A 15,587-nucleotide genomic window follows, 5' to 3' on the forward strand; every position below is an offset into this window, starting at 1 on the left:
TTTCTGTTACGTGACTGTTAAGTGTTTACTGTTCCTGTAAGAAGTTAGCACAGAACAGCTGGTGTGCAGTAAGTTCACACCCCAGCACACTGCAGATCCAGATCTGTGTAGATGACTGCCATTTGTATTTTTCATCTCTTTATCGGAAATTGTTTTCTAGACAAAGAAAATATAATCGTTTTATGAGTTGGAGAAAAGGGATCTCAAAGACATCACTGTTTAATTATACAGTACTTGCCCAGTAGGAGCTTTTCAGTCATGAGTGTTGGATTTTTCTCTGCCCTGACTGAGCTGCTGAGTTGATTGATTGTAGGGATTGCAGTAGACTAAAACCTTGTAGCAAGTACACAGAGAAACAATCAGTCTATTCAGTACCTTAGTCCCCAAGTAAGAATAGCGACCATGCAACTGTAATCCTCGAGTGAGGCTAGAAATACTTCGCATACCTCTTGGATGCACACCCTTTGTAGGTGAAAACAACATGCCTAACTTGTGCTGGAGGGGTGGAAAGTGTCCATCTGGGAACCAAAGACAATTGTGAAGGCTCAGTCAAGATGGCTGCAGAGTGGCTGAAGAGACTGAAGGGTTTATACATGAAAGAATACTTCATGGTGTTGGGAGAGGAGGACTTGACTTAGAGCCTGTTTAGGTTTATTTTACAAATAGTTTAAGCCACCCTACTGCCTTGCTTTCCTGTGGCCAAGGTGAAGACTAGGGTACATAAAAATAAAATTATTGGGACAAAACCTTCTTGAAATGACAGCTACATTAGCAAAGTACCTGCAGTTAGATAAATCCTTACTGATATTTTTTCACCTTTATTTAAAAGATTTGTGCTCTTAGATATGCTGTATTTTGACATGGCTTATTTTCAGTTTTTGGGGTTTTTTTTCAGTGTCCTCAGACACTTAGAAGCTCATGGCACGAAAGGTGCCCTAACAGTCTGTAGAGATACCTCCCTGTCTTTAGCCTCTCCAAAGAACTGGGCTCCTGCCTTCAGAGAACCGATCAGACCCCATGAGTTGGAACCCTAAAGCAGGCATGAAATGCTCCCAAATAGGATTTCATTACAACTCCCAGCAATGTAACATAAAACTCCCTTAGAAAATCTAGGTATATGAACTTTACCAACACTATTCCTCACAGCAAGAACATTTTTCCCCATGTTAGCTAAGATCAAGTGAACATGAACATTGCTTCTGGATATGATTTTTTTTTTTTTTTTGCTTTCCTAAATGCATAGTGCACCTAGCATGCTGATTATACATTTTTCCTTCTTTCATCATGTGTAAATTGTCCGATATGGAGTAATACAACAAAAGTGATGTTCAGTTCAAACCCAAATTTCACTATATATTGTCATAACTGTAGGCAGAGCTGTAGCTTAGTTAATTTGATTAAATGTTTTAGTTATTAACAGATGTAGGAATTGTAATTAATTAGCATAACTTTTGAAATAATAACCTTTTTTAAAGGCATATTTCTAAGGATAGCACTAAGTTTTTAATTCCGTTTGAGAAATTTGTTACTGCCAGTTTCTTACGCCTTTTTCTCACCACACCTTAGAGACAAATTTTCCCTGAGGTTTCTTATTTTTTTTTTTTTTAGATGCTCAGTTGTCTCACTGGGTCACTTGCACCACATGTGGCAAACTCTGGTTGAGTTGGTCACCAGCAGGCAGGTTCCATCTTCCATTCTCTGGACTGCCCTGCTTCCCACAGCTCTGGGAGAGCTGGCTTGTCCCTGTGCAGACACTGTGCACCCCGTGCCATGCAGCCAGATGTCACAGAGCATTATCCCAGCAAAATCACCTGTCCAGCTCAAGCAAAAGTGGTGGAGTGGGTGGTGGGAACCTGTGACCCGTCAGGTGATCAAAGCAAACCAGCCTTCCATGGGATTAGAAACTAAGTGCCCGCTAACAACCATGTGAAAATTCCATGGGTGATTAGGCTTCTTGTCACCACAGTTTTGTAACAGGATTTGGGAAACTTGAGTGGCTGTATTTAAAAAAAACAAACAAAAACAAACAAAAAAACAAAAAAACCCCGAAAAACCAAACTTGCTCAGAGATACATGTAAAAATTTAAATATACTTTATTTCTGCTACTACAATGGCTGAAACTTCGGCTTGTTTTTCTTGAGGTCTGGACCCAGATCTGCTGGCTGTACCTGTGCAGTGTAAGACTGGTAGCTGTGATTGCCCTTCACTTTCACACACCATCTGTTTGTTACACAGAATCTGAGATCTGTAGATCTGACATTTAGCTTGCATTTGTTAGCATGAAACCTGGGATTCCACCAGTTTTCTAACTTTGGAGTTCGTATTTTTCAGTATTGTTTCTATGCTTCATAACCTTAAGTAGTGTTATATGCATGGTTTTGTGTTTCCTTATTATTGTCTGAGTGACCTATTTTATTCTGGAGAGACAAAAAAACTAGAAGTTTATTTAATGTTAAGCTTAATTATTTTCTTTAACAAAGGGAAAAAGCCCCAGAAGAACACAGAAAGGATTTAAATTTGTAAGGAACAGCCTATTTCCACTGCCTGTTATCCTGCATATTCCACAGAAAAGGACCTTATAAAGTGAATTAATATGGGCCAAGATTTGTTTTGTCTTTAATGACTACTTAAAAGCAGCAGCTTTCAAAATACTTTTTTCAGCTGTGAATTCAGCAGGGATCACGGAGGTGCTTTGGAGTAGTTCTGGCATTTACACAGAGGTTCAATGCCAGGGCCTGCCAGATGAGCTTCTTGAGTCAGGATGGGTAGGAGGTGCTGCTCCTGCCCTTCAGTGGAACAGCCCAGCCAGGCAGCAGTGCTGCCTTGTTCAGCAGCACAAGGAGAACAGGGGCACTGCAGTGGGAACCCCTGTAGGCACAGGCACTGCTGCTGCCCAGCAGAATTAAGGCATCAGGGAACTGGGCTTGCTCCCTTGCAGCAGAGTGCCTTCCCTCCAACTGTAGCTGGTGGTCACTTCTGTGGGATTTCATTCCCTGTCTGCCTGTCCAGAGCAGCAAACCCCCATCAGGTTGAGGAGGGGTGCACGAGTCTGTGTGTTGAATGCAAGGCATTTCTTATGGACACTCAACAAGGCCTTCCCTCTGGCCCCAGCGCTTGTGTACAAGACACACTGTCCAAAATGCATCCCAAGTGACTCCTCTCTCACTTTTATGCCCTATGATGGCAGCATGGCTGCTTTGCATCCAGTTTTGCATTAGCACGTTCAGCGTATCAGAAACTGCCCTCCAGTTTACCAGTGACATTCCTGTGTGCTAAATAACTTGGTTTGTTTCTAAAGACATGCAAGAGCCTGCTAGAAAATGCTACTGCTTCCTGTCTTGGATCAGCACTTCTTACAAAGCATGAAAGATAGAAGTTCATGATAGTTAATAACCTCAAAGCTTAATTTACTTTCTCGTATCATTCAAAGAGTGCAGCATTTTTTACTATCACTGTAAGCTTAAAATAAACCCCAATTATTCCACATACACTCCTGCTCAGCACTGATGTATCAGGTGAATTGATTATCTGTGGCTGAAAACCAAAACTGATGTGACGTGGACAGGTAACACTTTGCTGAGCCATGGGACAGACTGCAAAGCAAGCTGGACAAGCCTAACCCGTGGTACGTGGGAACTTGACAGAGGCAGCCACAGGGTGACCATCACTGTGGCCTTACCCCAAGAGGGGGCAAGGCCAATGTTTAGGAGGGCTTCTTTGAGTTAAAGACTTAAGTCAGTGAAGTTGAAGACACTCAAGACAACAATCAACTTCCCTGAACAATCCAGAAATTGCTACTTACTCTTGAGCTCCCTCCAACCCTTCACAAGATAAGAAATCCAAAAACCAGAATTTAATTTCAGCAATGTCCACATATGTTAATTTTTCCTCATGCTTTTGCTGATAACATCAAGCTGTTCGGTTCTTCCAGAAAGGTGAACAGATTCATCTGACATGCTTTGAGTTGAGATCAGGATCGCAAACATTGCATTGACTTGCTTAGAATTCTATGAAAACAAGTGAATATTCAGTCTGTGTTATCCAGAAATCTCTCTCAACATGTGGTTTAATTTTGAAATGAAGTGGTACTACCCCATCAATTTAACATCCACTTAAATAGATTTAATGTTTAATGTGGCAAGTTTTCCAAAACCTTGCTGATTTATTGCTTTCACTACAATTTCAATGGATGTAAATAACTAAACTCGGACACAGTATCCTCAACATTTTTTAATGAAGTGCTCAAGAACAGGTTAAGCACTGTAATAAAATTTCACCCTTTTTTTAAGCCAGCACTGAGTGGCCTCTTCTTTCCTCTGTGAATACTGGCACTAATTACATATAAACACAGCAATGGTGTAAAAATGGACATTTATTACAACTAAACCAATGTGACAGACAGAGGTCAAACAGTTTGTCACAATCACAACGAAGCTTAATCTAGCCAAGCACATACAAGTGACAGTGTAAAACTTTAAAAACATGTTTAATACATATAAAATTGCTTCTGGTTTGACTTAAATCCATTTTACCACTTCAATCTCACACACGGGGTCCTTCTGCTACCCTTCTGCCCTCATCTATCCCTGCCCACTGTGCGCTGGGGAAATGCCCTGGGACAAAAAGTCTCCAGTCATTTGGAATCTGTGTGTATATCCTGGAATGGGCATCTGTGGACAAGTTCTAATGTTTTGAGTTCATAGACACCACCCTGATACTGCTACAGGAGTGGCACACACAGCCCAGCCCTGGCTGGCTGCCCTACTGCCTCAAGTATTGATGTTGGGGTCTGGATCAGGGGCCTTAGAAGTGGCAACGCCACACTTTTCCTGTGGCTGGGTACTACTGAGCCCACTCTCCAGCTGGCCACGGAAGTGCTGCTAGCAGCAGCACTGCCGAGCTAAGCTTTGTGAACACATGGCACTACTCAGGTGAACAAACCAAAATTCCTAGGGAAAGGTGTCTGGGTGGGGAGGGAGAGGACAACCCCCCTCTATGGGGACAGGCAACAGAACTCAGCTACTTCCCAGGTGTAGACTCCCACTGTTGCCTCAAAACCACACATGGATCAATTTCCACAAGTGAAACAGGCTCAGTTCATAATTACCGAGAGTCTTCTCAAAGTGTCAAAATATTACTGGATAGCAGTTTACATGATGTGTAGTGAATATACTATACAAATCTAATGTTTAAGAGCTCTCACTGCAAATTAGTTGGTTCAACTGTACATCAAGCAGGAGTATTGTACGGGATGTGTCACATGCTCAACATGTTAAGAAAAGCAGTTAAATGACTTTGACACTTGGTGTGTCCTAAAGGTACCTATACACCCAATAAAGCATGACCGTAGAACACCAATAAATACAAATTAATTGCCAGACTTCAAAAGAAAATAATAAGAGGTCCCTTCTGTAAAGCTTCTTTCCCATCTTTTAAAGTATTCAGTTTTCATTATGCATCTCTATTCAGTTAGAAAGCTGTCCTCCTTTCTTGTGTTCATGGTCAAAGCAAGCTAATATCAGACCAAAAAACAGTTCCCTTATTCAGTCTGGGCTGGTTTCCTTTTCTCCCACATGCATTCCCTTTGGAGTATAGTAACTTGCACAGTGTTGCTTAAGGTAGTTACACTAAAATACACCTTCATGTCTAGTGAGTTGATCATTTTTTTTTTAAAAAAGCAGTTATCACCTTAACACTTTTTTACCAGTTTGATATGCAGATCCTGGCAGGATTCTTTGGTATAATGACAAATTCAGTAGTAAACAGGTATCTCCAATCTTTATGCAACAACTGAAATAAGCAGAATAATCACAAGTGGTGACTAAAATGTAGATGAACAAATTCTTTGGTTGCATAAACACAATTTCTCTACGCCATAACATTTCATATTTGGAGTTGTCTGTGTAGTTTCTTTTCATTTAGGTAGGCTATGCTTATGTCAAAATAATACATTTATTTCCTGAAGTCAAGTTTGCTTATAAAAAACAGTACTTATCGAAGTCAAATGCAATTTTCCTATAAATGTAGTGAAAGGAAATACTGAGTCAATTTAATCCCCTTTCATTTATAAATTTTGAACTTAGGTTTCTTCTTCCCTTTTCAAAAAAAACCCAAAACAAAACAAAAAACAAACTATTTTTCTTGTCGGCCTGAATGAAGCAGCTTAGCAAAACAGTAATACTGACAAACAGCATCTTACACCATTAGCTAAACATTACAATGAAGGCAGTGAACATTTACAGTATGAAACACTGAGATGGCATCAGCTGAAGAGAAGATTTATGTCAATCCAATTTCTTCAAGTACACTACGTGGGGTCTCTGCTTCCTACGGAGGGAAAATTTGAGAAAGTAGTAAATGAACACTTTCTACTGAGCGGCGCCGTACATGAGTTAGTATGGAAGATGCCGAATTAAAAAAGCAAGCTGAAAAGACATGAAAACATGGCAGCACTGCAGTTTGCAAACATGGGATTAGCTGCACTTTTCACAGAGCTGTTAATTAGATTGCCATGGTTCACAGGACTAGCTGGTAGATTTTATTGCCCTTAATAAAAATAAAACAATTCAGATGTACTAGCAAGAAACAAATCACAACTAAGCAACAGGAACTGGGGAGGGATGGGGAAGGATCTTGTAATGGAGTCAGTGAATTTTGTGGTGAATTGTTTCAAGGGCCTCAAAAATCTGTTCAGGAATTACAAATAAATGGGTGAATTAAACCACTGATGCAACTAAGATACAGTATCCCTTGAGATTTTTATAAAAGAGTTTTGGTTTGTTTTTTTTATACAGTCATCCCATGCTTAATTCAAAACCAGGTCAAGGTACCTTAAGTATGCCTGGTGTCAAATTGATCCCTTTCAAAGAGGGAGGAGTTTTTAGGACAGGAATTTTATTATTCCACACCAGGCATAAAGTCTTAGGATAATTCTAATCTTAGAAAGCTTTCTTTAGATTCAGAGAAAGTTGTTTAATACCAAATTCCAAAGAATTATCATCAGTTTTATATTCATTACTTCCATAACATCTCAAAAGAAATGGTTTAAACTAGAAACATTAGGCTGAGTTTTTCCATAACTATTAACAATGCCATCATAAATAAAAGGGGATACTGTGTCTGTATTAAAACAAAAGCTTTAATATCAAGATTATAAATAAACTTACTTTAGCATCCTAAAACAAGACATGTCATGCAGCAGAAAAAAAGGCAGATAACAGTTAAGGCAGCCAACAACTTATTTTTCAACTGCTTTGCAAATATTTATTAGAAAAATAATGTCAGTAAAACACAAAATTAAACACCTCAAACCTTGCAAACAACATCAGAACATTGTCTCTATCAACCTTGATTTTACTATCATCATTCTGCTCATGTATGAGGTGATTCAGCAGTGAAGGAACAAGCTATGATACTTTAAGGCAACTTCATTTAAAAATCAGTCAGAGCTTGGAACAGGCCATCTTATCAGCATTTTGAGATGGCTTCTAAAATCCAGCAGCAAATAAAAAAATCACAATAAAAAGGCCAGTTTAATCTGAAAACAAGATACTTCGTGTATTAACATAGTGCCGGCTTGGTTTTTTTCCTCTCATTGATGCAATATTTAAATATTCTTAGAACTGCAATGACTTTGGAAAAGCCAGACAGGATGGCAGAATTAAAGATTTACATGTGTATTATAACAAATCCCTAAAAGGAGGCTGAAGAAATGGCCATGTAGCATTTTTAATAAAACATTTTGTATTATATTCCCAAATTACTTTGTTGCATTCATTTTAGAAGACACACACCTCCCCTATCCACCAAGGTAAAGCATTTTACTCAAGAAATCCTGTATGTTAACTGTCATCAGAATTCAAGAACATTCTACAAGAATACAACTCCTCAAGCATTTCAGGGTCTTCAGAATATTTGAAATAAATTCACTTTTCATTTTTAAATTGGTTAGACAGCAGTGGGCACTTAAGAGTTGCTCAGGATTGCAACAGAATATTTACAAAATTATCTGAAAACAAAGTTCTTTATAGCTATGAAGAAACACAGAGCAGTGGTGCTGTTTTCAGAGAAGTTCAGTATTATTGTTTTCACTGCCAATTCAAAGTTTGAGACGATTTGCAGCAGGCATATACTTAAACACTAAATTTCTTCTAGTAAATCAAGGTCACTAGCTAACCATTAAAAGCAACCTATTTCAAGGACATTAGCTACTTTCCCACAGATACATTACCCATATAACTCAGACATATATTTTTTTTATTACTAAAGCAGTAACCTTGAGACACATCTGCCTTACGTACTCATCAACAATATAATCTCAAGGAACACCTAAAGGCTAATGTCTTTTGCTAGAGGAATAACTTCATTAATTATTAATTTTAATAAATCAATATAATTAATTATATTATGTTTTGTTCACATTATTTGCTTTACTAAGTGTCAAACATTTTATCCAATTCTTATGTAAAACATTCTGCAGTGTTACATACTACCTGCAGCTCAGAATCACCCAAGGCAAACAAAACAAATTTGAAATATCAGAACACAGATGAGGAAAAAAAGTCATTCACATGAGACAAAAGTGCATGCAATACTTTATTTCAAACATGCCAGAAAAGCTAATTCATTACCTAGTCATTTAGAAGCAAGCAGCTGTATACAGATAACAAGAAAAACAGCATCTCATTACAGCTCAATGCACAGCATTTTAAGCCAACAGGCATGAAATAATGCAGACTAAAGCAGCATTACCCAGACATCAAAACACATTGTTAATGGCTTACAGAAAAAAAGGCAAACTTGGAAATGGAAAACCACTCCTATGATCTTGTTTTCTAAGATTTCAGAATGCTGCAAATCCAATCCAAATCTTTTGTCTAATCTCCTAAATCTCCCATTTCTATGTCAGTTTAACATTTGGAAGGTAGTGCATTACCACATATAGTACACGGAACTAACTCGTTTGTGGTTTGTTTCAGTAATTGCCTCCTTGATAATTCATGGAAACAATTTTCAGAATCAGCACTGGTTTTAGGTTACCAACAGGATGCATTACACGCCCTCTCACTCTGCCCACTTTTCAACTGAAAGCTCTTCTATTCACCCTCGTGGCAATTCTCCAATATACAAGGCAGCCTGCATTTAGAACTGGAAATGCCAATTTAAGAAGGCATATTGCAAGCATACTGTTAATGATCTTAGATCTTTCCAACCCTAACCATTAATGGTAGGACTCAGTAAGTTTAGAGGTCTTTTCCAACCTTAATGATTCTGTGATTCCATTATTCATTTGTAAAGCAATGACATTGTTCTCAGTGGCAGTAACTGTTAAATTACTCATAAGAGCATTCTGCACCCTTAAATACAGGTGTTTTAATTTCAGATTTACCCATCATTCTCTTTGACCTAATCAATTCTGACTCCCTCCTTTTTGTCACGTCAGTCACACCACTGTGTCAGTCTTCAGAAAGGACAGTGTTACTTGCACCTTTAATTAAGTGCATGGTCTACACAGAATTTCATTCAGCATCACTTAATACTTGTGTGTACACACATTACACATGATACTTCTTCACTACTTTCTCTGTAAGTCAACTTCAGCTACAGACTTTAAGCGTATGTTTAAATACCACCACAACCTATTGAAAGGATAAGTGTGGGCTGAGTAACATTACAGAATAGGCGTTGCAGTATATAGATGTTTAGCTCAGAAAATGCTACAGAACTTTTAAGCATAAGACTTCAAGGTTACACACAATAAAAAAGTTAAACCATATGCCAACAAACACAAGTTTTGTTGAAAGGAGACATGTGAAGACACAACACTGTAAAACAGAGGGGGAAGAGGAAAGTACAACAGCAAGGAATGGTTGTGGCATTCTATTAGATTCAGGATGACTGGATTCAGCAAGCTGATGATAATGTTCTGTCATGAGTAAGTCACAGGTCTATCTCCTCTGAAATTCTGCATGCATGATGAATGAAGCCATTTAGTACACTGGCACATTAAAGTATTCATGGCGTGGCTACAAAAGAAATGTACATATTCTTATACATAATAGAAAGGTGGACAGACATGAAAGAAAACAAATATTATCTCACTATTGTATCTCTGACATTAAAAGGATATTTGATACTGCAATGCAATATGGTTTTTTGACTACTCTAGATTTCCAGGGGGTGAAGGTAGTGGAGAGAATCATCATTTTACCCCTCCATACTTGCATGCTGTGTCCAACAACAGACATAACTTCCCATCATAAATACTTTATTACATAAAAAGCTCAGAGTTTCTTCTTAGCCAAAAGAAGTTTGAAGCTCCAGAGATGGACCACCCTACCTATTACTTGTCTCTGCATCAGGCATCAACAGTTGGCTTCTGTCAGAGACAGGCACTGGGCTAAGCAGCATCTAAAATCACCCACCACATCTGCTCTAATAAAATACATATTTAGAGGTACCAGGCCTCCAGAACGCAGCTGTGAGTCCACTGTGCCAGAGTAGTACAGTGGTGGCATTACTGGTGACAAAAATTACATTTTGTAGAAAGAGGGTCTGTTTAGAAAAATGAGGCCTCTGATACACCTCTCAAAGCAGGCAAAGTTTTCTTTGCTTTTTGGATTATGCTGCTGAACCCAATACATTCTTGTATGATTGGCATGAACATTAGTATTCAATTTGCAGCAAGATGAGCTAGAAAGAAAGGGGCATTCAATTTTAATAATGGAGTAACAGCAACTTAGGAGCATCAGGCCCATATATGCCAATTCAAACTTTTTCTGGGGTGAAAACATATGAAGCTTAACTCTCTGCATGTCAGATCACTTTGATCCTGTACCAATTACAATCTTCAATCTATTTTAGTATCCTAATTCCAAGGATGACAGAAATTTTAAAACATAACTGAGGGAGTTCCCATGGACTTCTACAACTGTCTCCTCTGTGCCATCTCAGTTTATTCACATATCCAAGCTTACATGTTTTAAATTCTATTCTCAAATTACAAAAAAAAGCATAACAAAAAATATTGTAGAAGCTATACAGTTTTTATATTGTTTTTCAGTGTCAGTAATTTGAAGATCATGTCACAGTAGTTTGAATTATTCTGACCAAGCTAACTACAAATCCAGTAGTTCAGAAAATAATAGCACCTATATAACTCTGTGACAGTTATAAATCAATTACATGATGCATGCTACTATAATTTTTAGATTCAAAACAATCTGGAATAAAGAATTACAAATGTGAATTTCAACAATTAACATCTCTCACGTGGCATAAGTAAAAAGCATCAGTCTACATTAAAAGCAAAATGCTGAGGCATATTCCTAACTGGGGAAGGCATTGCATGATAGTAGTGTACGTTATTAGGGAGTAGAAGTTTTGACTAAAAAGAAGAAAGTACTAACTTTAGAATTCCTGGAGCCTCCACAGACAAATATTCTCAGAAAGGTCCCTAGGGAAAACTTCTGTTTACTTACACTGGTGACTGTTCATGAAGATAACTGAAGAACAGACATACTGTAATAATCTAAAATGCCCAAATTTTATCTGGGAAATATATGCTTACACATGATTCCCCTCTTCCTTGAAAAAAACTTGTGTGTTCAGTGTTCACCACTGAAAACGTGAAGCCATCAAAGTTGGTGTCTTCACTGAAATGCCTGTCAAATCTCCTAACAGATTTCTCCTTAATTTTAAATTAGCTCTCTGGACAGAAAAAGAATGAGAGCAGCTCATTTTCTGCCATTCCTATGAAGCTGATTGCAACCCACTGTTGTATTCAAGGATTATGTGTGTACACATTCTTAAGCACTCTCTTCATCCTGGAAACACTGACCATCCATGTCCCCTTTTACATAACTGCATACAACAAATAAGGACATGGAAAAGCTCCTTTCATGTACTTTCCCAACTTGCACAGTCCCACACAGTCCTGGGGTATTCCCCACCCCATTTGTATTTGCAATGGTTTATACCTCGAGGAATTTGCTGTCTTTGATGTTAAAATCATGGTACTCAAAATTAGATGATTGACTCACATTACTGTTGTGGGATTAGTGCCTCATCTTCACAGAAATGTATGGTTTACCGATAAAGCAAGATAGGTTGTCAGATAACAATAGGGAGAAAGTGGTTATTTCACTCCCGGTGGCTTTTTTAGTTTACAGAACATGTAACCACCACCTGCAACTAGACTAGCAATGAACTGACCTTGTGGAGGTGAAACTAAAGGATTAAATGGAAGACAACAGTAATGGAGATACAAAGTGATAACACAGCAATAATAAGAAGGAAAACTGGTGTTCCAGTAAGGCCTCTGTACCCCACCAAGGACATCCAGGACTGTCCCACACAGAGGGCCTGGCACTGTGGGCAGCCTGACAATCAACTGAAAGGAAAATGAAGTCTTGACCGATTGTTTGCCATCACAGAACCACAGCATCTCACAAGTTTGAGCTATGAATGACTTTTTCTTTGTTCCCCATTACACAGTTCTCCAGAGCAGTTGGCCTGTTGGTCTGAATACCAGAAAAGACAATATGGGGAAAGGGACAGTCCTCAAATTCCACGATCACTATCTGCACTACCTGGCTTTCCTTTGGTGGGAACGTGCAGAGCTCAAGCACGTGCTTTTCACAGGCTCAGATGTTGTCTAAGATAACAGTCTAGATCTAGAATCTAAGGGAAGAGGCAATGGCATCCTTACAGTATAATATAAGGGCAAACTACCATGAAATACCACCTCTGAAAAATCATCACCTAAAACTTTCGATGTAAACCATTTATCTGACTTTAACGCACAGGTCTTAGATCCTAGTACTGCCAGAAAAGTAACATCTCTACAACACAAGTTGCACATTGTGAAATTGCAATATTTTAAAGTTACTAGAATTAAACTTTTTCAAAATGACATCTTTGTTTACAACTTGCTTTAAGAAGCTAATAATAGTCTCTGAAACTGTCAGTCTGAGTCATTGGAGATTTTTTTAAATTAGAAAAACAGTAGAGTTAATCTGAGTAAACAGAACAAATAGCCAGTCCAATCCAACTGACATTTTCTCAGCCAACTCCATCGTAACCCAAACTAATTAAAAATCAGAACCAAAATAAAATTAGAAGGGACTTAATGTAATCTAATCCCCCAAACAGTACACCGGTAACTTTCCTGAGAGACATTTCATCTATTAGAGGCATCCAGTGATGTCTTTTTATTGTGCCCCAGGCAATCTACTTAAATGCTACATTATCATCTCCACCGAAAAATTTGCCTAACATCTACCTTGAATTATTTTCTTGCTGCAATTTAAGGTATTTTACGTCTGCAGTAGACAAGAAAACTGTGTTATTTCCTCAGGCAAGAGAGAGAAAAAAATATTTATGTCTATGCCAAACTATCTCAAGTTCAGTGTGTTGCAGGGCAGTCATTTTACTGTTGACATCTCATGGCAGTGACAGACTTCATCAATACTTGGCACGACTTCTTTTTCAGGGATGGTTTGTTTAGGTTATTATTTTAACTTCTTTCCCATGAAAACCAGAACAAAGCCTGTGAAGGCAAACCATGTTAAACTGCACACAAAAAAATACAACTGCCACCTTTTGATAAAAACTTGGCTTTTTTCCTCACTCAGCATCTAACAAAAACCCTAGCTTGAACAAGACGTGGCTTCATTGAGAGTATGGAAGTTTGGGAAGAATTCTACAGAAGCAGGCTATGGGGAAATCAAGAGCAGAGGGTTTCTGTTTAGAAACATGAAGTTTTTGCAGTAGGAAGAGAGTCACATTTAACAAGCACTTCCTTGGCAATGCTTCAAAAGCATTTACTTTTACACTCTATTTCTGAACTGTTATTAGGAAATGTTTCTAATGAACGGCTGCTTAAGGAAATTGCTGCTCTTCACTTGCCTTTTCAGGGATTTCAAAACAGGAGAGTAACTGTTTCCCAATCTTTGTTTAGCTAACTGTTCAGAAACTTCTATTAGATAGATGGGTTTGGGCTGGAAGGGATCATTTACTTCCAAACCCTTGTGCCACGGGCAGAGACACCTTCCAAAAGACCAGATTGATCAGGGCCCATCTAGCCCAGCCTTAATATTTCCCACCAGAGCATTTTTATTACAAATTTCTATTTGGACTTTCAAAGAAGAGAAATGTTTTTTCAGAGAACCTAGAAAAACTTAAAGGTCTTGAACATCTTCAAAGAAAAGTATTAACTATACTTAATCTTACAAAAAAAAAAAAAACTCTGACAAAACAAGAAAATATAAGCAAATATATAAAAAGATTGCGTCGTCAATGCCAACTCCTAGTCAAGATCTTGTCTGCAGCTTGCTATACAGAGGAAACAAAAACATTTTCAAGATAAATACAAACCAGTCAACAGAATTCTCAACTACAGTATGAAACAGCAAGCTGTCCTGCAAATGCTATTCAGCAAAGCAGCAGAGAATATGCATGGACTTCGGCTCTAAAACATCGCTTCAACAGAGCAGAGCAGAAGGGTGTGACAGCAGTGGCTGCCTGCCTCTCTCCCAAAAGCAGTACAAAGATCAGTAGAAGCTTTGTGTATTATAACCGGATAATAGTAGGTGCTTCCTGCCTCTTAGCTGCTGCTCTGATCTGCCAGCTCAGAGGTGATAATCGCTCTGGAAGGCTCTGCTTCACATGTGCCAATCAGTTGCTATGCAGCGAGCCAGGAACAATCCAGAGCACAGCCTTTAGCAGTAAGGATGGTTCTGAGACTCCATCAGGGGCTCCCCTCCTTGCCACCACAAAAACACAAATGCTTTAAGCACATATTACAGCTGAATGTTTTGTATTGTGAAGTTAGAGCCAAAATTATTAAAAATCAATGAGGTCTCCATCAGATAATCCCACAGTGTCTGAATGTTTGGCAAACTGCCAAACTATGCAGGTAAGGATTCAACAATGTTTTCTTCCAGCACTGCAGATACAGGTTCGCATTGCTTATTCTCCTTTGCCTAAGGAAGCTTTTCTTAAACTGCAGGGTTGTTATCTTTGAAGGGCTGACCAGAATATACTGCTGCAACAAGCCATGTCACGTCCAATACTGTTCAGCTTCCATGGCAATGGCATTTAAGCATTCCCCTTCTTTCCTGGTCCTGCAGCACTTTGCGTGCTTAAAATTGTTTGGACAAATGTTTGCAAGCAGAAGTTGTAAACACAGAAAAGCTACTGACTAGAAGTTTTTAAAAATGAGAAATTTGCATTTGATCCATTTAAATGGATCTGAAATCCAGTTCTAGAATGGTTGTATAAAAAGTTTTTCTGGCACAAAGGAGAGAGAAAAAGGACAGGTGAAAACTCCGAAAGTCAATACTGCTGCTGAAGCTCTTTGCTACATTCCTATGACTCAGGCCAACAGCAGGGGTGCAGCACATGACAAGTAAATTAGCCCCTACCTATGCAAGCTGACTTGGGGCTCACAGCAGACAGTGAGTCAGGACAAGATGTGTAGAACACTGGCTTTTTAAAGCACTTAGATGCTGTGATTTTTTAAAAAATAGGATATAATTCAAGCTGTGCTATCAACTCCAGCGAAAGTCCTGGCTTGCCAAATGCA

The 15,587-nt window shown here is 38.6% G+C and overlaps 1 protein-coding gene across 2 annotated transcripts in view; it reads right to left on the reverse strand.

Annotated features, from left to right (window-relative positions):
- Positions 1-121: 121 nt before the first annotated feature.
- AP1S2 (adaptor related protein complex 1 subunit sigma 2) overlaps positions 122-15,587 on the reverse strand; it is a 35,305-nt gene continuing 19,839 nt past the window's right edge. Inside the window, exon 5 of one of the 2 annotated variants that reach the window (XM_062488040.1) lies at positions 122-6,328. In XM_062488040.1, the coding sequence (XP_062344024.1) occupies positions 6,281-6,328 (48 nt within the window). In that variant the 3' untranslated portion in view covers positions 122-6,280. Of the gene's footprint in view, positions 6,329-7,075; positions 10,027-15,587 lie in introns of those variants that run through there. The other variant, XM_062488042.1, reaches the window with a different exon arrangement.

The sequence above is a fragment of the Cinclus cinclus genome, chromosome 2 (genome assembly GCF_963662255.1).
Source record: "Cinclus cinclus chromosome 2, bCinCin1.1, whole genome shotgun sequence".
In the NCBI taxonomy this organism is placed as follows: domain Eukaryota; kingdom Metazoa; phylum Chordata; class Aves; order Passeriformes; family Cinclidae; genus Cinclus; species Cinclus cinclus.